We start from the raw sequence: 23,153 nt of genomic DNA, 5'->3' as shown, positions 1-23,153 counted from the left end.
ATTCAAGCGGAAGAGGAGAAGGGAGACCGAGAGCAGAGAAGCAACTGTTAACAGTTTTCAAAAGGGGAACAACGTAACGTCAGGCAGGAATGGTCGAAGCTTTGCAAGTAGATGGAATTTTGGTTGCAAAATTTCCATTTTGGAATTGGTAAATTGCTCTATGATTACAAAAAAATAGTTCAATTGTTTATTGGAGCATTCCCATTCTTTCAGAAATGGGAATTTTGATTATAAAATTTCATGTTCCTAATTAAACAAATACCCTCTTGTATTTAGATGAAACGAATACCCTCCCTTATTTATTGACTGTTTGGACCAAATAATGACTGTTATTATTTCATAAATATACCCAAAACTAAGGTAAATGCATGAAAGAAGAAAAAACTAAGATAAATGCATAGAAAGATGTGTTAAAAGATTTCACGATTCTAACCCACCCAAAATAATGAGGTATATTCACGGAACAAAAACATTCTGTTCTCATTATTAATTGACCCTCAAATGAGAGGATCGTCCTTGGTCTAGTTGTCAAGTGCGGAAGTTCAAGTGATAAGAGAGAAAAAGGAACTCGGGTCACCATGGGCTGCGTTTGCATAACCAAACACGACAGAAATCTTCACACACGCAAGCGAGAGAGAGAGAGAGAGAGAGAGAGAGAGAGGGAGGTTTTCTTGCCCATCTGAAACTGGGAAAAAATAAGAGAAACTCCATATATACAACAAGCCTTAAAGGTGGCCCAGGGGTTTTCGATTGAAGGGGTTAGACGCCTGCCGTCACGTGCGGCGGTTTCTAGGGAGAGATTCTCTCCCAAAACACGGACCCACACAGCCCTTCCCACCAAGCCCTCAGAGAGAAGCAGGACCAATAGACCCTCTCCAAGCCCCATCTTTAAAGGCCGTGACGGGCTTGGCATCCAGGGCAAATCTACAAAGGCCATAGAAAGAAAATTCAAATAAGAAATCAAGTATCGTCATCAACTGCACCAACATAAGTGAGATCTGTCCTCCTCACTCTGACCGCTCCTCTCAGCCAACTACAGGCCTTCAAATTAGAGTTGTCCCCTCCTACACCCACATTACTGTTACTAGTTGCGGGTGCACACCCAGTTCCATCCTCAAGTAATGTCCAAGTGTCAATCTCCACTTCAGGGTCCTGCATGGAAGGCGGTACCTTTGATTTCGCAGCAGTACTAGAGGCCACTGGCCGGGAACCAGACACCTGGTTCCTTGGAGGAGCTGCATTAGCTGGTGGAATACCAGAAATTGAGGTAGCAGCATGTAATGGAACACATGCAGCAACTGATACGGTTGATGGCTGAGATGAAATCAAACCGGGTAGAGACGCCGGCAACATTGGCATTGCAGCTTGGAGACGCAGGCGGATTGCTTGCGGCAATTGCATGATATCCAATTCAGACTGTCCACATAACACAAAAACATCCCGTTATAACCTAATACTGGCAATCCAGCAAATGAGCTGCAGCAGGAAAATATGCATTGCATAAGATATTACTATGCTTACAGACGTGACTCAAAATAATGCATAGAAGCAGAAAGTCCAAGCTCACAAAGCAGAGAGAACCATGCGCCCTACACTCAGCATGCAGCAACAAACAAAAGCTCATTGAAGATCGCAACGCTCACAAAGAAGAACAAATTGACGAATAATGCAGCAATCACGACCACCATATGGACTTCCACGATGAACAGAGGAAGGTTGAGAGATATCGACACAACATGGGAGAGCAGACGCATAAAAAAATTACATGGATTTTCATATGAATTCCCTCGCTTGCAATTTTGGAAAGAAATCTTTTTCCCTAAAAAAGTACGCCCTTTTTTTACAAGAACTGGAGTGAACTATACACGTTTACATGGTAAATGCAGATAATAAAATGTGACATCATCATGATAGGTTAGAAACTCAATCTATGCTTGTAAAACAAGTATAATGTTAAAATTTTTTGTCTGATCCTGTCACATAGTTATGGATGCCGGTATGGGCAAGGAGGGAAAGAACTTTAAAAAATTTAGGCATGGGGACATGGCTAAATATATTATATATATACATAAACAAACAAAAGAATATAGAAAGTTCAATTAGGGAAAACTAAGTTGCCGGACAAAATGCCGGAAAATTGCTGGGACAGTCCTGCTGAACAGGTGCAGTCAGACTGTAGATAACATGAAGAGCCCTTTAATTTGTGTCAAGGGCTTTTCATTTTTATCCTATATGATGGTTTAAAGGAAAACATAATTAGCAGATAAAAATTGATTTGGTTAACTTTGACGAATCCAAAAAAAGGATGGATACGGCTATGGGGGCACTAGCCACACCCGACATGGGTCTGTGTCTAGACGGTGTCTAAGGGCGCTGCCTAGCAGTGTCACACCTGCATAGACACAGGTACCTCACCCAAATAGAGGCCGTGTGACATAAGTCAAACACCGGTAGGATCAACTCCATTTAGATCTGGATAGGGTTGTTCTTATGAGCAACAATTTCCCCCATCCCTGCCATTGAACCACATTATAACTGAAGTGTTGCTTGTGAAAAAAAAAATGTGCAAATTAGTGCACATGTTTGTGTGCACACTTGTGCATGCGTGTGCATGAGAGGGAGAGAGAATATAAACATCAACATGGAAACCTTAAACTCAGGTATCCAATACAGAACAAGATCTTAGCAATTTCAATAACAAAAGTAGGCTCATCTGTATGATTCATTCAGTCTCATGAAAAGAATAATCTAACGTAAAATAGACTTTTGACCAAGAGAACCTTCACCGACAGGACTCCCTCAGCATGCAAAAAACAAGATCTTAGCAATTTCAATAACAAAAGTAGGGCTCATCTGTATAATTCATTCAGTCCCATGAAAAGAATAATCTAACGTAAAATAGACTTTTGACCAAGAGAACCTTCACAGACAGGACTCCCTCAGCATGCAAAAACTAATCCCATGGAATCCTCAATCCTTCAATCCTATCCTCTCAACCTCCATATGCAGTAGTCATCATTTGAACAGGAACCCAGCAGAGGTTGAGAGGAAGTGTGGCAAAACAAATCGATAAGGACATTCAAGACAAACCTGCATGCTTTCAGCCACTTCACGATCAAATGCTGAAACATCACGTGGTGGTTTGGAAGTTATCTTGGAAGCCGGTTTAGCCCTAAGCCAGCTGGGTCTGTAACTACTCAGCAATCCATGAAGCACACACAGGATGCAGTCAAACAGACTCTCACTGGTGAGCACCACAGATGTACCAACTGATGGTTCTGATGATTCTGTCTCCCTTTTAAGCAAAAGGTTCTTCTGACTGTTTGTGAAATAGAAATCTCCATCCTCATGAACTATTCTTGTTCCTGACAGACGAAGCAGAACTGAAGCAAGCATGTGCCTCATGTTACGATTTGATGGCTCCCTACAAGCCCATATTGATAGTTGAGTAACAAAAATAAAAATAATAGAACAAAGATAAGAAGCTCAGATTAGAGAAATGTGAAATGAGAGTCATGAGGTGGGACACGACAACAGTCAAGCTGAAAGTATCTTCATTATACACTACTGCCAGGTGGAATTCCAGAAAGATTAGAAATAACAATTCATGACTAGTCTAGTATCCAAAAAATAAGAGGAAATAAGAAGCAAAAAGTAAAATGCTATCAAAGAATGAGAGGAATCAGCGAGCAACAAAAGGGTCTTGAATAAATCAGTACCAGCCATTAATTTTCTAAATTTGTCAATCAGACAAACAAGTACTTGTCTACTGCTCCTTAGATGCAACATGTGTCGTGTGTGTATGCATACATGCATATTTGCCAGCCAAATTAACCTTCAGAAATGAAATAAAAAGTGTGCTTACGAAAATTAGAAAAACTTAATATTTGTGACATATTAAGGGATCTACCTAGATGTTTTCTATTCCATCATTTTAGTTTTATACCATCTCTATCTTTTGAGATTATGTCGTTTCCAAATTCAAAAAAACAACACATTTGCAAGCACCTGAGAAAGAAAAACACGCAAGTCTCAAATGTTGTGGAGAAAAACAACGATTGGTTAGCATTTGACAGTTGGTACAGTAGTCTCAGGTTGCACACTGGAGACAACCACAAATGAAAGACATTAATCTATAACCAGTCAAACTATCAAGCAGTTCTCGTAATTTCAAACAAGCAAACCAAATTTGCATTGAACTACCCATATTCCAATTTCTGTATTGTTTAGAAAACAAGAAAACCACAGGTGCACACATACAGGTGGACAAACACATACAGGCATGTATTCTACTTTGAAGCCCCTATTTGATGAATCGCTTCTTGGCGCAGTTGAGTCACACATTCATAGATGCATTATTTCAGTCTCATAATAATTTATTTTTCTGTTTTTCCTTATATAATTTCCAAATTTTGTTTTGTTTTTTGTATTAAAAACATTGTATACCCACAAATACCATAAAATCAAGAATCACAGTCTCATAATAATTTATTTTGTTTTTCCTTATATAATTTCCAAATTTTGTTTGGTTTTCTGTATTAAAAACATTGTATACCCACAAATACCATAAAATCAAGAATCAAAAGGCCCTTCCACTTCATAGGAATCCATCCATGAACACAGGTATGTAAAAGTAGAAATGCCTATGAGGAGGTCAAAATTCCAGACATCATGAGTGCATATTTCTAGATTTGGGAGGCCATGATTTTTAATAAGCACTAATGATTCAATGAAGCGCATTTATTTGTTCCTCATTAAGTCAAAGACATGTTGAAGATGGTTTCAACTTTCAAGTGTGGACTGATATCTCTAGGACACAAAACTGTCTGTCAGCTATCAATTGTTATAGACATTCTGTGCGTAAAAGCAGCTATATAACTATTATAAACAAGAGATCCATGTAGGTTTTAGCATGAGCAAGTGCCGACTCTGGCTTGTGAATTTTGAATAAGAATGTCAGGATGCATGACACTCATCCTTTGCTTATAATACACGTCCAACCCTCCTTTATTTTTCTTCTCCTTTTCTTCTGTTATAAAAAAGAAATATGGTAGCTTCAATTTTATAGAAATTAGAAAAAAAACAAAGGAGACAAAGTATATGCAGGTTGTTAAAATGTCACCAAAGGTACAACTTTTTTAGGATGATTTTTACATAGGCGCATCTTTTGAATAAAAGACCACCCAAAATACACTTCTTTTCTCTCTAATTCTCGACCTGCTTTTGGAACAACATAAAGGACCTAAAACTATTGTTTTACTGACAGTCAGAAGAAGCATTTTTGGGTTTCTATTGGTAAGATTTTTTTAGCCGCACTAAGTGGAAAATTTATTTTTCCAGATTTGAAAACAGCAATGTCCGTAGCAATTTTGTTTACCTTTCAAAAAGCAAAGTAGTTACTATAACTTTTGAAGAAAAGCAATCTTTACTTTGATAAACCATTTGGCCGACACCTTAGTTGCCAAAATCAGATGTCAAAGTCAGGTCCAGATGCCTTAAAAAGACCAGCGGAGACAAGTCAGTCTAAAACAGTTGACTAAGATGATAAAGAGGCAGATTAGACTTTAAAGTGCATACAAGAGCTTCACATTTTAGAGCACAATAAATACTTATACACTATAGAATCACGTTTTAAAGGGAAGGAGGAAGAGGAGGGAGAACACATACAGGATAAATTATAGAGAAATACAATATATATATATATATATATATATATATATATATATATATATATATATATATATATATATATATATATATATATATATATATATATATAATCAAAAATCCATATTTGATATTTCAGAAGGGTCATTTTTTCTTAGAAGGTCCCAACTCAATGACATGGCCAACAAGTCATTTGATTGGTCCCTCCAATGGGCCCAAGTGACTTGCAGGCAGGGACTGACATGACTAGCCCAGCTAGGAAACAAGTCACTAGTTTGACAATTAAGGTTGACATTAGAAGAACTTAAGATAATTTGATTTATCCTGGAGAACACATACAGGATAAAACATAGAGAAATACAATATATATATATATATATATATATATATATATATTATCAAAAACCATATTTGATATTTCAGAAGGGTCATTTTTTCTTAGAAGGTCCCATGTCAATGACACGGTCAACCAAGTCATTCGATTGGTCCCTCAAGTGTGCCCAAGTGACTTGCAGGCAGGGACTGACATGACTAGCCCAGCTAGGAAACTAGTCACTAGTTTGACAACTACGGACTTGCAGGCAGGGACTGACATGACTATAGCCCAGCTAGGAAACTAGTCACTAGTTTGACAATTAAGGTTGACATTAGAAGAACTTAAGATAATTTGATTTATCCTGGAGAACACATACAGGATAAAATATAGAGAAATACAATATATATATATATAATCAAAAACTATATTTGATATTTCAAAAGGGTCATTTTTTCTTAGAAGGTCCCATGTCAATGACATGGTCAACCAAGTCATTCGATTGGTCCATCAAGTGTGCCCAAGTGACTTGCCGGCAGGGACTGACATGACTAGCCCAGCTAGGAAACTAGTCACTAGTTTGACAACTAAGGTTGGCATTAGAACTTAAAATAATTTGATTTATCCTATTATACTGTTATTAAAATCACAAGGTTATGTTTTTTTTAGTCTACAAAAGAAAAATAGAAGAGGTTTTCTATGAAACCTCATGAAAAGAGTGTAAACACCTTGATATTTTCAAGTTCCAGAAAATTGTGAGGAAGTTTCAATAAACAGATACTTTAGAGCATAAAAAAAAAGCATAATATATTAAGAATATAAAATTGATTTACTATACTAATTTTGGAAAAGAAACTGATACATGTTGAATGCTAGGTTTTGATTTCAGAAAAAAAAAATCTATGTTATCCTAATCAAACTCACAAGGTTACTCTTTTTGCTTCAATTTTGGAAGCAATTGCAAGTTTGGGCCCATTTTGGTTGAGATTTCCAGGAAAGCATAAAATGAATGTCAGTTGTCAAGCAAATTATTATTGCCATTTTAGTTTAGACCCTCAAATGAGCCATAAGCAAAAAGATTGTGCTAGTTCATGATCAATCAAGATTAAGTGCAATAAGCTGTATGCAGAGGAGTGTCAGGAAGACACAAAATGGCATACAAAAAGGAATGCTCATGCTAGTTAATAGTCGGCCACGAAATGAAGTGCAAAAGCTGTATGCATGTCGCGGGCATATAGAGAGTGCAGAAATGGAACTGGCCAGACTACTCCACTATTGTTTGATATTCTAACAGGTTGTAGTTCAGTAGCTTCACAAGCAAGAAGTAAGTTAACTGACCTGTCCACATAAATGATTGGAAGTAATCTCAAGAGAAACTGCATCCTCAAACGCATTGACGCCCTTAGTGAAGCTGCAGAGACCGGTGAATTATCTATAGCACCTGTTGAACGTCTCCCGAGTCCAGGGCTACCCCCTTTTATACCTTTACGTGCACTCCCCTTGTTGCCAACACCTTCAGTACCACTAATGGAGCCAGCAGCCTGCTTTCCAGTGCCACGTGAGAGCAAAACAATTTGTTGTTCAATAGTATTCATCTGCTTGATTAAATCAATTGCAAATGAATTCCGGAATTCCATCGAACTACGATCAAGACAAGGTAGCATCAATTCTGCAAGTGCCTTCTCCGTTGCAAACTTTTGAGGTGAATGGAAGCTCTGTAAAATAGGTCCTTGGAATCCTTGTTTTGTGGGCTTTTTTGGATCCACCCCTTCATCGACGACCTCTCCTTCTTCAAGAGAAGTAGCTTCCAACTTTCGCTTGTCACCACCAGCTGACTCACCACTGGAACTCAACCAACCCCATGGCCTCCAAAATTGCACTTTGGTGGATAGTTTCCTATTCTCAGCAATAGATTTGAGACGCTGCCTGATGGACTTGCGCCCCAAAAGAACATCATTGCCTCCTAAGAACCATTTAGCATTCATAAGCAATGAGTCCTCCAATGATTTTCCAAGAAGGTGAATTACTTCTGAATAAAGAGAAGCAGCATCAGGCCTGACAAGTAATCGAGTCAAGACGATTTCTGTAAAATTATTTTCATTCTCTGAGCGAGAGCAATTATCTGAATTAGGTGCAAGATACCGGATAGCTTCAGCTAATGACAAATTATGGGAATCAATCTTCTCAATGAGGACTTGCTCATTCAAGAGAAGCCTCAATTCAACCCACTGCCAGTGGAATTTGGCAGGTTGTAAAGTATCCAACACATGAACCAGCTGACTCAGGAGTTTTGCTTCATTCTCAGCATGAACCTTTGATTCATAGCCATGAGACCAAGAACCACCATCCTGCAAAGTTGTAATTTGTGGCATTTTGCAGTCAAGAATTGCATTTAGGAATAGCCTTGCCCTAAGAGGAACAAATGCCATTGTCCTTAACTGCTTGTCCAAATTTTGCAATTCCAATATAGCTGCAAACTCAGAATCACTTGCATCAGAAGCTAAAAGTGCATAGAGAGCATGGGTATCCTGTAAACAGGTTTCACGGAAAGGTAGATGTTTTATAGCATCTCCTATTGCTAATGATAAAGAGTGATAGAGTTGAACATCTTCACGAGTTGCTACACTACTACTAAAAATGTAAGGCCTCCAAATTACCATAGCAAAAATTGAATAAGCAGGTGGGAAAACCAAGTTAAGTGGAAGCAAACGCTGCATTCTTGAAAGAGCTAAAACAGATGATTCACCAAGAAAATCTGCAACCAATCCATCTAAAACTGTTCGACAATTGCCAACCAGAAGCCTGAACCAATGCAAACAAATTTCAATACTAATATCCACCTTGAAAGCACCCATGGAACGAGAAATCCCATTGGAACCAGTCTTCAGATGTTTTATGAACTGTAGGAAATCTAGACGCTCCTTTATTTTTAGAACTGATACCATCCTTTCCAAGCTGATAACACCATGAACAACAAGACCAATTAGTAGTGCAGACACTGCTGCTACAACTTTAGTAGGCCTTCCAAGAAATGCCTTGGTTGAACTGTTCATTTCACTTGACAAATTTGAATTGCTATCAACAGTTTCTGATGAGAGATGGAACTGACTGCGAGAAGCTTTTCCTGCCAATGATTCAGCCACAGCATTAGATGCTTCTGTTGCGAGAGCAGTCTCAAACACACGACCATGTCTGTCACCCAAAGCATCCCTTAAGAGGCAGAGGCAGCTGATGTGAACCTGTATAATACGACGAACACAGTTCAATGGGAACGAGCTTATTGCTGAAGAAGAACCTGGGCTGTTAGTGCTAGCTGCTTCAAGTATATTAACTGCAGAAATCCCCACACTACCAACCAAAGCAGACACTGCTGCAGCCACTGGAGCAGGGTCCCCATCCTGAGATGCACCAGTGCTCTGACGAATGCAGTCCATTAAACTCGACACAATATGTTGAGTTGTTTGATACAAGTCATCCCATTTTTCTGTTTCTGAACCTCTTGCAGGTCCGGGAGCAAGAAGCCTCCTTTCTTTTCCATAAATATAGTTTACGACATCCCCCATATGCCTTTGAACCATATCTTTCATGCCTGTCCCAACCCTTGACAACCTTCCACTCACCTTTTGACGAAAATAATCATCAAAATCCTCCACCCCAGCTGGCAAGCCAACTGCATACCCAAGGTCACCAGCATCAAGTTCACTAAGGAGCTTCTGATCACATGTTACTTTGAAGTCCTTTTCCCACTTTGAGACAGTGGATAGAGAACCATACTTCTTCAAGAGACTTCGTGCATAAACAAAGGAAGGTGAACTGGAAATCCTTCCACTAGAAGGCATAGATGTCATAGCACGTTGAATTGCAACATTAAGTGCTTCTGGAAGAAGATTCGCAGCCACAAGTACATTTTCATACCTGAATCAAAGTGTGTTATAAGAAGAAAGATAACCATAGCTGCAGTGGCTTCAAGAAGATCTACAACCATATGTTTCATTGTTATATATTGAATGCATGAACTCGAAGTTTCTTAAGGAAGATGCACATGGACACACACACACACACATAGACAAGACATAAACATGCTATATTGAATGCATGAACTTAAAGTTCCTTAAGGAAGATGCCCGTGCACCCACATACACACACATAGGAAAAATAAAAACACATGTGCACATAAAATATGCATATGAAGCGCAAATTACCTTTGAAGGCATGCCAGCAGAAATCCTTCTCCCAGTTCACAAGAAGCACCCTTACTTTTGGATAAAACAGATGTACTTCTCCCACCATAAAATGCTGGATTTGAACCAAATGAAGCTCTTGGAAGCAACCACAACAGCAATTTCACAACTGAAATCAAATCAAAAGAAACATCTAACAAATAAAGTATGCTAGATAATTCATCTTCAGTGAGCTTCCAACGTGTAGCACTTTTATCACTGCTTGTAGAAGAAAATGAACCTGACCCAAAGTCAACCTTGGAAGCCACCTTTTCGCCTCCCTCAATTAGCTCCCTCACTACAGAAGTTAACCAGCTTGTGATGGCCCATCGCTCAAGAAGGCATAGTTGTTTCAAGGTTTTACCTAACGTAACAATATCACAAGCATGATTCCTAGATGTGCCTTCCCTTGAGAACTCATTTTCAATGCCATTTCTGTGGTGCAGGCAGGATATTCTATGATCGCACACATGGCTGGAAGATGCACCCTGACTTCCCTCAATCCTGGCAGCTGCCAATTGTGCTAAACTTTGGGTTCTTCGCACAATCTTTTGTCTCCCTCTAGAAGATTGCTTTGTTGGTTTAACAGGCTGATCAATTTTGTTCAACTCTGTTAACTTAGTTCCTTTTCGTGCCCACCACATGTCTTCATCATCTGATACATAGGATGAAAATCCATGAACCTGCTGTGGACTCCTTTCCTCATTCAGCTTCTGCCTCTTCAACTTTCTGCATTCTTCACAGCCAGGTGTAACTTCTCCCACATCAGTTTTTGTGTGAACTGAACCAAGATATCTAGTGTGATGTCCCTCAGAACCAGCATGAATATGTATCTTGTCCATGAATGTGATGCAGAAATCTGGGAGATGCAGTAAGGCTGAGATAGCTTCTTTCAGCTCTTGAACTTTGGCCCTGCCAGTATGCCTACTGACCAAAGCTGCAGAACTATGCACTGCTTGAGAGTTCCCCCATGGATCAAAAGACATGGCCATCACAGCATCCTTTCCATTGGTTGAACTGCTTCTCTGGTGATTCTGATACAGGCTCAATGCAACATCACCTGTTCTGGAATTCCTCGGTACTCCACTCAAAATCCCATGAAGGATAAGGCGTCGCTCATTAGAGTAGATACTTATTGCCTCAACAAGTATAGGCATTTCAGCAATTTTAGCTTCTTTCAAGGCATAAATCAAATAAGGTGCCGGCAGCTGCTTCAGGAGTCTGGTGTGTCTTTTCTGCTTATCAGAATAGACTGAAGTCAAGCTTCTGTCCATAATTCCACTAACAATAAGCTGCCGCACATAAGCTTGGGGATAGAATATGCCATGGCGGATGAGTTCCATGATAAGAGCTTGAACACGCTTAGCACCTTGACCCTTGCGTACTTCATGCTGGTCTAGCCAAGAGACCACAATATCATGCAATGGGCCAGGACTTACAAAAACATCTGATATTTTAGAACTGACACCTGGAAATTTGGCGTCAAGCTTTCGTGTAGCAAAATGGGTTAGTTTTGTTCTGCTAGAATGGCTCTCCAATAGCTTGGGTTTCTTCTCAGCAATGCCATTGTCAAGCACATTTTCACTCTTAACTTGTAACGAGCCTTTAATATCTTCCATCTTTAGTTGCAAAATTGACACAGCAAAATAGATCTGAGAAAAATCCCTCGTACCAGTAACTTTCACATTTGATGGTAAGTAACTGCGACAATCTCTAAAATCACATGTTGCCCATTCAAACAGGAAAAAACAAGCACAGATCTCTGGGACAGATGTGCACCCAATCCACTTCAAGCATGACCTTAGACATGGGCTGACTTCTGCTATCCATCCTTCTGCAACCCCTTCAATAGACAAATTTTCAAAAAGGAAGTTGTAAGCACCTCTGACATCCCCTGCCATCACAGCTTTGTCTAATGTTTGTGCAACTCTAGCCTCTCCATGGTCCTGAAAACTTGGAGAAGCAGCTTTTGCAAGATCAGCAGCACGCTTTTGCACAGAAGAAACAGCATTGTCAAAGGACAAATACTGATGATAAGCATTCACAATTTTTATTTCGCAATCTCTAGAACCAGATTGAGTCTTCTCCACATTGTCAGATGCTAGAACTACGGAAGAGCCAGAACCCTTTAAATCTGGATATACACAAGAGGGCAAGGGAAAGTAATCCAGTGAAACAAAGGTATCAGGCACGGTTAGGATTAAGTACCGAAGCAACTCAACCAACATAGACGCAATACAAGCTTTCTGGGAATCTTCTGCAAGAGATAAACCATTCGCTGAATATTCCTGTAAAAAGCGTACAGCAACATCCCCAAACATCCTCACATAGGATTGTGACAATGCAATGCATTCTATAAAGTCATATGCAATAGGCAACAGCAGTCGTAAAGCCTCAAATGATTCCTTTTCCTGCAACCAATAAGACATAAAACAGCATTTCACCAAGATGAAAGCTTAGGCCCAAATCTAATTATACATCAATTATTTAAATTGTTCACAATTACTTTCATTATAAAGCAAAATGCAGGAAAAGAAAAATCAATTAAAAACTAGAAGGAACAGCTTAAACCTGAAGCTGATGAAGAACCCACTCAACAATGTGAGATGGAAGCAGCAGCCCTTCTGAATAGTGCCAACGAACAATACGGACCATATACAACCATTTAAAATGAAGTGAAGGTTCCTCCCCATCAGGAGTAACTTGCATGGACTCAATACCTTTCTGTTGCACAAAGCCACCCAGCAGTGTTTGTGGCGGCTGATCTCTCCCATGAGGCATTGAATGGTGAAACTCATTTTGCAATAATTCATCCAAAACATACTGTAGATATTCTATTACATCCTTCGTCCATAGCTCAGTACGTGTTAGCCGAGGTCTGTCTGCCCCTCCAGATGAAACACCACTATTTATAGAGCGAACCTGAGGAACATAAATGAATTTCCAAATGTTAATTAATTCAGATGACAAGCCATGTCAAGGGGTGAACCAGAGAAGTTGAATGTGGTATTACAATGAGTCAACATCCCACCTGGTTTAGGTAAGTGACTTTAATAAACCAAGTTGCCCTCAATATAGGAACATTATGTTTGATCAGAACTTCAAACAGTGATCTCTTTCTAGAAATAGGTGGGACATGATCAGAAAGTAAGCGCAGCCGCTTGTGCTGCTGTGACAAACTCTGCAGAACGAATCACTAGCAGTCAACAACAGGTGAAAGAAAAAATATACATATATAGCCTTCATAAGCAGTAAACTGCAATTCCGTATCAGAAACATGTTATTTTGGGGGGGGGAGGGGGGTAGGAACTTTACTAGCAACTAACAGAAAATAAAAGGAAAAAAGCAACTGCTTGATGGAAGGCATGACCATAAATAATGGATAATATCATTACTTTTTGAACTATTGCCATCAAAAGTTACAATACCTAGAAACCTTTTTGGATTTAAATACTGGAAAAAGATGGAGAATTGATACTTCAGAGAGAAAAGAAGACAATGCATTATTCCACAGTGCATCTTTTTAAGAACTTTGGCCTTTCAATAGTAACAATACAATCCAACATAGCCATTGAAAGTATCATACAGACCTCAATCCATTTCCTTCGGGACTCCTCTGCACAATGCCGCTGTTCCGGAAAAACACCAGGCTTGGTTAACAGTGATCCAGAGAGGGGCACTCCATAAACTTGACCAGCCTGGTGCATAATAAAATAAAGGATCAACTTTAAGAAAGAATATCCTTTTAATTTAAGGTAGAATGAAGAAATAAACATCAAGCAATTTATACAACGATATTACATTACCTTCCGTTTTAGTGCTCGGGATTCATTTATAGCCCTCAGGCGCTTCCGGATTGACTGTCAGATCAGAAAAACAAAAGATCAATGTAAAACAAATGAGCTATCGCTATGCAGGCAAGGACTCATTAATGATGCACAAGAACAGCACATTAACTTTTAGTTAAATTAACTTTTTATTATGATGATGCAGGTCATGAAAATCATTGACCTTATAAAACTGAAGAATTGGAGAAAATTTCTGCTAAAGAAAAACAGAAACCTTTTTTGTAAGAAAGGAATATCTCACAGATTCACCTCTATGAGGTGAAATATGCTTGCTAACATCTAAAAGAATACTTGATGTTAATTCACCGGATAAGGTGGAAAAATAAGTCCACATATAGCTTGATTTGGAAGGACAAACAAAAAATTGAAATTCATGAGCACAAATGTGGCATGAGATAACATGTATCATGTATGTTTCCATGAAATCAAAAAAGAATGTTCCTACAAGAGTCAGAGGCTGGAAAAGATCTGGAAGAGAAGATATGGGGGAACTGAAGAATAAACAGAAGTCGACGGGAATGAAATACAGAAACTTTACAAAAGTTGGCAAGCATATATCCCACTCTTGACAACAGATGCTTTCATTTACTTGTGAGTTGTCAAGTCAAACAAAATCAATGCAGAAAGACACCAAAAAGGACAAACGACATGTACATATATGAAAGACTTCAAGCTTGCTACCTTACAATCATCAAAAGAAATTGGGATGCTTAGGTTGCAAATGTGGCACGAAGATCCATCACACAAAGAAGACCTACCAATTCATATTAATAGTAACATACTAATCACAAAAGAACTGCCCCTAATTGTCTGGCATTAGGCAAAAAGAACTTAATTTTGGATATTCAATTTCTGCTTCATTAGAAATTAGTCAAATACTAGTTCTGCAAGTTAACTTTGAATGACCATCAACTGACCAAATAGACTCCATCTATTGTGCTGCCTTAGTAGGTTAACCTATTGTCCATCCTCCTACTCAAATTGATTGACTGGCCTTCTCATTGGCTATTGAATGCCATCCTGGCATTCACACGATTTTAGCAAGGGGCACCATCTCCCTATCTCTGGAAAGGAGTAACAGAGATTCTTATGAGTAATGACAGGTCATCTAAAAGGGATAAAACTAAACCTCCTTCCTTTTTCTTTTGAAGATTCTAACTTTAGACCCCCGTCAATCAACCGTGAAAATGTCTTTAACAATGAAAAAATAAAGATGTTAATTATTGCGAAAAGCCCACCGCACACTTGTTAAATACCATTGGAAGGCGAAAAGGAAAATATTAGATAACAACCACAAGTTTGCTAAATACCCTTAAGAAAAAATGGAAAATAATCTCCGACATAACCCCAAAAATTCAACAGAAAGGAATCACTACATTACATGACCAAAGGAATAACAAGTTCAAGAAGCATGAAGAGATAAAAGTGTCGGCTGCTAGAACCTTTATACATACCTCTTTACAGTGTAAAATGGCAGGTTTTGGCAAATGCCCAACATAAGTAGCAGAGATATCACGACACTCCTGATCCATTTGCAACATAGAACAATTAAAATTAGAACCAGCATTCAACAGATCCAAAAAAAAGTCCATGATGATAAAAAAAGAGCATAACGTCTATCTGGCTATGATTTATATTTATATTACATTTTTATGGCGATTGTTAGGTCAATTAAAATGTTAAAGAAATTACAAAACCTTCCTGCATGCATATTAGAGGTAAACAAAAAGAAAAAAATATGTAGAGGTTAATATCTCAAAAAATCCTCAACTGCCAAAAATGAAGGCCTCAGCATCTATCAGTTAAAATTTGTCCATGGCATCCCCGTTCATGTTAGAAAAATTCACCAATTAACTGTATAACTATGATATGTAATTCATCACCTTTTTAAATTCTTGCAAGGTGCATGTAAAGTGAAAATATCATAAGAATAATAGACTAAGGAGAACACACAGAAAATCGTGTTCAGAGTCAGAACATCAAGGACCTGACCTGCAATTCCTGAACCCACATAGGGGAGAAAGCCAGAAAGGACCAAAACTGGCCAGCCACAATAGGGGCCCGATAGGCCTAACATCAACCCAATAAATCACTGTCATGGTGAGCAACCTAACTCTTGCTGGGCATACCAGTCTCCAGACCAGGATGATCCTTTTAGACATAGTCTAGTCCAACCTGAGCTAGGTTGCTTCTCATGAGACCGGGCCCCACCTTATGGGAAATCCTCCTACTCAGGAAATAAAGTACAATAATATGAGGTGATTCACTGAACAATCTACTATTGCATTTCAAATCTTCAAGTTCACTGATCAAGCCAACAGGGCTCAAAATGGCACCAGTATACTTAAAGTAACCTATCCTCACTTAGATGGATAACCAAAATGTTTGAGAGGCTAATTCATATTCAAAATTTGCAAGTAGCATGTGGCCTAGATAAACACCAAAAACTTCTACTCCATTGACATAAAAGACCTGCAAAAATATCCACTTGTACAAACACCAACCTAAGCCGTCACAGGCTTAGCTGCAAAATCTGCAGAAGAGATCAGATGAGATAAAGCTTGCATATATACCAGTGGGACTTGAATGCTCTACAATCTGTATCAATATCAGGACATTTTAAAAAACTTCTTATACTGAATAGGTGAAAAGTAAAAGAGCAGAAACCAGGAGAATTTTTGTGTTTCTTAAAGAATGAAGAGAATAGTGAAGTTATCAACAAGATTACATACCTCAAGGCCATCAACTGTCTCCCTGTATCCAGATTGTAGAACTTCCTTGTTGAGAGCTTCTTCAGGACAGTTGGGAGTTTGGGGATAAAAGTCAGGTGGACCAAGTCTGAAAATAGTAGCCACATAGGATAAAAATTAAGCTGTCCAGCATTGGATGAATTATGGAACTTGATTATCAGAAACAAGGATGCATATAGCCAGAATAGACATTGAAACTTTTACATGCTACCAAGCCACTGACAACCCAATATTGATACTCTAGAGATGAAGATGGGAAGCCAAAACGACCAATCAAGATTTACTACTTGGGAAAAAGTCCAGGTCAAAGAGCACTGATGGATCTGCCTAGCTAACTAAAGCTTAAAGTAATGACAGTCACAGCAGCATTGTTGTTTCAGGACCTTGAGTGGAGATGCCACCAAAAGGAGGTATAATGATGATCACATAAGCAGCAACACACACCCACACACACATATATATGTTAGAAAACAAGCAAAGGCAAAAGAAATTACTCAGAATTTTAAAGTGGTTCGGAGTATTGTTCTCCTACATCCACGATGATGCCCTCTCACTCCATAATTGTTGGGTGAGGTTCCACTAATATATATAGGCAATTTACATCAAGCCATTCTTGGAAAGATATCTTTCCTTTGGTATACAGATTGATTGATCATGTGCTGGGATTGCATTTACTTTGCTGGTTTGGCAGTTTCCCTTTTCTTATTGCTGTAATCAAGGGATTGTTGGTTACTTCTTTCCTTAATTTTCTTTCCTTTTTCATCAGCATGATTTTGTCCTCTAGATTGTACGCCCGTTTGCTCTGTCATGCTAAGAATATATACACATGTTTCTATGATCTCAATCGGTACTTAATTAAACAATGTGACAAACATCCATCAAAGAATAGATTGGTTGAATAATGCACACACAGGGAGGGAAAAAGAGGGAGGGAGCATGCAATTTTATGAACTAAGTGCTGCAAACTGTTCAAAAATCAACTGTAAATAACCATTTGTCCAATTTCATTTAAATTAACAAAGTGCCAATATTTGACATCTCCAAGGCCCTGTTTGGATAAAAAAATGTGCAAATCTTGGTTGTAAAGAAAGCAGGTTTTGCACCTAAATTAGGTTCGGGAAAGCCTGCTATTTTTCGCTTGCCAAAACAAGTTTTAGTTAAAAAAAGAGAAAAATGGTAGTCTGTCTCTACCTAGAAGCGAGAAAATGAACCATCATCCATCCCTCTGAGATTTTTAAGACTAAGCCATGTGACATCCATAGCTACTAGCCACATAACCTAGTTATTAGAAATTGAGTTTAAGACCAAAGCCCAATTTCTGGCTAGGTTTTGAGTCATTGAACCAGCACCTAAGCCATCCAAATAAGAGCATTAACAGAAATTGGCAAACATCCTCAAAGAAAAAGAAAAAGGAAAAACATATTGGATTCTGCTCTTTATGATACTGAAAGTTGATTTATCAGCTTACTCTTTTAGGTTGGAAACCCACAGCTACCCATGGATTGATTGGTTGAAAACAGAAAAATAATATTTATTATGTTCAATTACTACAAAACTACCTATTTATTTGGTTTCAAGCTGTACCGATTGTTATAAAGTGTTGTATGTATATTTGATGTATTTCCACTTAACTTCTCACATTCAACCAATTAAGATTTTACTGCTTTCAGAGAAAAATTTCAAAAACGAAGGGACAGAAACTAAAAAAGTAACAAACTTGACAACCAGATGATTACCTGCAACTTAAAGGCTCTTTATCACATCTAAGCTTGTATGGAGTTAATTGTTGAGATCGCCTACAAGAGAACACATTACTCAATAAACAAAACCAATGAAGCAGATTGGGAACAAACTAAGATTTGAGCAACACAAAGAAAATTAATGAAGCCCACAATAGATCTTTCAAGAAATCAATATAAAAGCACCGGAAGCATTTTCTGCATCCAGATCACCATCCAAGCTTTATATCAAGAGAAAACTAGTTCAAGAAGACGATACAGGACAAAAATCTAGTATCTAAAATATCTGACTTGTAGACATAAAGGTGAAGCAGTCAGGACAAAAACACCTATGACATTCAGAATTATAAGTGCTAGCATAAACATGGGAATTGAGGAAGGAAATAAAGCAGATTTTGTCTTCTCTTCTTCAAGCATCAATCAAGAGTAACGAGTTATAGCTCTCTCTCTCTCTCTCTCTCTCTCATAAGGGTCACATGATGCAGGAAGAAAGCATATCTGAAAATCTGCACAGAAAGAATCATAAGTACGAAAATAAACATAGTGATTGAGGAAGGAGAGAAAGCAGATTTCATCTTCTCTTCTTCCGTCAATGATCATAAGAGAGTGAAAAGTTATAGGCAATGCACGCCAAAGGCTTGGAATTGGGGAATTATAACTAAGATAAACACTGTAATTAGGGAAGGAGAGAAAGCAGATCTCATCTTCTCTTCTTTTATTACCGACCATAAAAGAGTGAAGAGTTATAGCTCATTAGGGAGTCGTCTCTTTTCTCCTTCTTTTATGTTTTGATATTGGTGAATTTGTTCTCTTTCTTGTGGTTTTGTTGTATGGTTAATAGCTAAATGATGCATATGAGAAGAGGATTAATTTTGTTGGAGTCATTGTGCTTGGTATCTGCTGAGATCAATAAAGAGAGATTTTGTCTTAGTTTCTGCCATGCTCCAAAATCCAGGGGGGTGAGGGGATTGGAAGGGGGAGAGGGTTCTCAATTCATGTTCCCTTACATAAACATTCTCTTTTTCAGGTTGATGATGAGCTTAACAAAAAGATCAAGCAATAACCAGCTAAAAAGAGTTAATCTTATATAACACAATTTTCACTTTTGTTATGGATATTCAGGTCAATCGGCTGCTACTCTTATTCAGGCAGATGAAGATTGTAGTTGTGTGAGTCAGTGCAGCTATGGACGGATGACAGTTACAAAAAGTGAACAATAATGATTGCTTAAAATCTTCATGAGCTCTTACCTGAATAATAATTAAATTCACCCTGCATATCATCTTAAGGATCAAAATGTGGAATCAGAATATGAGATCCAGCTTGCAACTTAATGTTATGAAAAGCTTATGTTTTAGAAAGCCAAAAAACATCACAGGCAAAATGCGGGAGGAGAAAACCAATACACTGATTTAATAGATCATACTTTGACAAACTAGCATTAGTTTCACCCAAAAAAAAGTTTTCAAGATGCACAAAAACATGTTACAAACCAAGTTTTGTAAAAAAGATTTTGCCCTATGCAACAAAAATAAGCCCTAAATTTTTAGCATCTCCTATCCCTGTGTGCCCTCTTGTACCTGAAACCCTACCCATGCATGATAACAGATAATTTGGAACATCGATGCACAAATGGATGACTATTGAACAAAACACCATCTGGAAGTTTATTGGCTTAATTTAGCACAGAGGGATCTAAAACATTATTTCTCATTCCTCTTCATTCCAACGCATAACGAACAACACAATAAATTCAGTGATTCTACAAAAAACAACATATAACACACAAAAAAGGGGGTACTAACAGAAAAGTTTTTAGGACTCACAATGAAATGCAACAACCATCACTTTGTGAAACTAGCTAGAACAAGCAGTATATCCTCAAAAAATATACACAGAAAATAAGGTTGACCAAGATAATCAGAACAAAGAAATAACCAATAGTATCCAGATCAATATCCAGAGAAATAAGTAGCACTCTTTTACAATTTTTTCGTCTGCAATAGGATCAACAGGATGCCGATACAAGCTACGTATCAGGAAGGTTCTAGAGAAAGAAAATTTTATTAAGACCATGAATGAAGACCAAAGAATGAGTTAAAAGTCAAAACATTTGGAATGTAGACTGTAAGATACAGGCAAATATCCATGTTGAGACATTCCAAGCAAATTAATTTTGACATACTTATTCATTTTATGCAGATTTACTAGATGATATAAGCTTCAACTTTGGTACCACATGTCATTTGACAAAATTTGACTATTTGATGCACAAGTTGCCTTCTTTTGTAGTTTGACATGGTTTTTACTTTCACCTGAAACCCTTCAAGCAACTTCAGAATTACAGGGCCACCATAATCCAGGCAGAATGCAAATAAGCAATTAAACAACACTTCTTGAATCAAAAAAACTCCACAGCTCTAGCCAGAGAACCATTAGGCATGAAAACACATTAATTTATTCATAAGCTTTAGATAAGGAAGAAATTGTAACATCACTTAATTAGCTTCCAGTTAGACAGTTAGCCCCATACCTTGAGTTTGGCGGGAAGTTTGAAGGTAAAAATGATGAATCTGTTCTTCCAGCCTCCCTAGAAGATCCTCCACCAACTACACTGTTACCAACTCCACCACCACAGCTGGCAGCAAGTGTCCTTTGCATCTCTGCCCACAATCACCGGCATACTGCCTCCAGAACCAACTGCACTAACATCGACACGAACTATCCCCCATCAGATGATACTGCCTAAGTTGTATCTAGCAACGAATCATCTATGAAGTCTATGAATGGAGCCACAGTGAATAAATGAACCCCGTGAGATGCCACCACCAGTGACGACAAAATTTACAAGATCACCCAAGCAGACAGGCTCCCTGCTATACCTAATATGTATACAAATAGCTCGAAGAAAAGGGAATACCCCAAGAAGAACTCCAGGCGAAAACAAAAAGGAGAATTACTCAACGAAACTGGAATCCTTAATTAGACTATCCTACTAATTTACTCCAAAAAACCACAACGTCGTTTTCAGACAAATAAAAGATTTCCAAGTTTTTCCAGCATTTGCTGCAATTTCTAGCTCGCAGGTGAATCCATGTACCAAACAAACATACGTCTACCGACAAGCATTAAATTTTCTGAACATGTGCTCCAACCAAGTATTGTTCATAACTCTGCAGAAAAACTCTCGCCAACCACCACGGAACTACCCTTTTGCAGTCTTGCGTAAAACTGATTTCCGCAAGTAAAATCAACTGCTTCCAAATGGAATACAAGATTAACCGTGCAATGCGTAAATGATACAGCAGCTGCACTGCAGAAAACTTCAACTCACACACCAGAAATAGCTGAAACCCACGTACGATCACAGGAAGCAAGATCTGAAACTGCCCCGTTCTCAAGCCAATTCACAGAAAAGTGCCTGAAATGAAGAAAACAAATTACATCCTATAAAAGAAAACCAGCGTTAATCATAGACGCGTTACACCAAACGAAAGCCACGACCGGGACTACAGCGAAGCAAGGGAATTAAATGCCAGAACCTTGGAAGACCAATAAAGAAAGAAAAGAACTTCCAAATTTTCAAGAAATGCACATAAATTTCGTCAACACAACCACCACGTCTAGCACCCAAATAGAGTCGTAAGTCTAAATCATTCAAAATAGATCCGAACTAATGCTCAATCTCCAGAAGAACGAAACCCAATCACTCAAAGACCGAGATAAATCCCCCAAACAGAAACAACGAACAAAATCCCTATTCTCCCCTCAAGAAAATATCGATCTTTTTCCTCCGAATCAAACCCACACACCAAAAAGAGGAACCAACACCAACCGCCCGGACGCCGGAGCAGTTCGATCCAAAAGTAGAATTAGGAAGTGACCGTGCAAAAAGGAATTCACGAACTCCGCCGAGCTCGGAGAGAGAGCCAAAGGAAAAAGAGAAGAAAGATAAGGGCGGGAAAGCTAGGGTTCGCAACGGTGCCGCGAGCCTCTACTGACATGGAAGGAGAGAGCCAAGAGAAGCAAGACAGGTTAGGGCTTCCCAACGGCTACAAATCCAATAAACCCTGAAAGAGAGACAACGAGACAGAGAGGGGGTGGGGGGGTGGTTACCTGAATCGATCTCGGGCCAGAGAGAGAAAGAAGAGAAGGCCGAAAAAAAGCCCCACTTTGACTAATGCTGAGGATGATGACGAACGCGCTCTCCCTTTCTATCTCTTCCTACTTCTTAGTTTCTTAATTCTATTTGTTGCGTCCGGTGGGAGGAAAAATCTTTTGTGAGAGCAAAGCACACTGAAAAATTCCCAATCGAAATTTTAGCAAAATCTTTGACACCGAGGTTGGGAAGTACTACGACACTGCCATTGTCTCCTGTCCTTCCCTCATACATCTCTCTTTCGACAAAGACTTCGCATGCCTTCTTATATTGCCTTGGTTTTTTTCCTAAATTATTCCTCTCCCCACCCTTGGGACTCTCCAGTCTCATCTCCACCTTTTGTTAATGAATTTCCTTTTTTGTTTTTCTCTTTTTTTCTGTTATGGATATTCTTTTTGGTTCTAAGTTATGTTTTCTAAGGATCGTAATAGGAAAAAATCTTATTGAATGATATCTA

General features: G+C 38.6%; 1 protein-coding gene across 9 annotated transcripts; it reads right to left on the bottom strand.

The window, feature by feature from the left end:
• Positions 1–664: 664 nt before the first annotated feature.
• On the bottom strand, positions 665–22,779 carry LOC116265730 (mediator of RNA polymerase II transcription subunit 12). Of its 9 annotated transcripts, none has more exons than XM_031646560.2 (14): positions 22,654–22,779; positions 21,876–21,958; positions 21,071–21,242; positions 18,535–18,594; positions 16,781–16,886; positions 15,503–15,571; positions 14,007–14,060; positions 13,791–13,898; positions 13,232–13,381; positions 12,772–13,122; positions 10,183–12,611; positions 7,319–9,895; positions 3,091–3,424; positions 665–1,416 (listed from the first exon to the last, which is right to left on the bottom strand). In XM_031646560.2, exons 3-14 carry the CDS (start codon positions 21,196–21,198, stop codon positions 961–963), a joined length of 6,822 nt encoding a protein of 2,273 aa, XP_031502420.1. In that variant the 5' UTR covers positions 21,199–21,242; positions 21,876–21,958; positions 22,654–22,779; the 3' UTR covers positions 665–960. The 9 variants fall into 9 exon arrangements, with proteins under 9 accessions (XP_031502420.1, XP_031502422.1, XP_031502419.1 ...); XM_031646562.2 differs by having other exon boundaries at positions 21,071–21,237; XM_031646559.2 differs by lacking the exon at positions 22,654–22,779 and adding an exon at positions 22,350–22,634.
• Positions 22,780–23,153: the final 374 nt, after the last annotated feature.

This window comes from Nymphaea colorata, chromosome 12 (genome assembly GCF_008831285.2).
Source record: "Nymphaea colorata isolate Beijing-Zhang1983 chromosome 12, ASM883128v2, whole genome shotgun sequence".
Lineage (NCBI taxonomy): Eukaryota > Viridiplantae > Streptophyta > Magnoliopsida > Nymphaeales > Nymphaeaceae > Nymphaea > Nymphaea colorata.
This window is presented reverse-complemented; position numbering and strand designations above follow the sequence as displayed.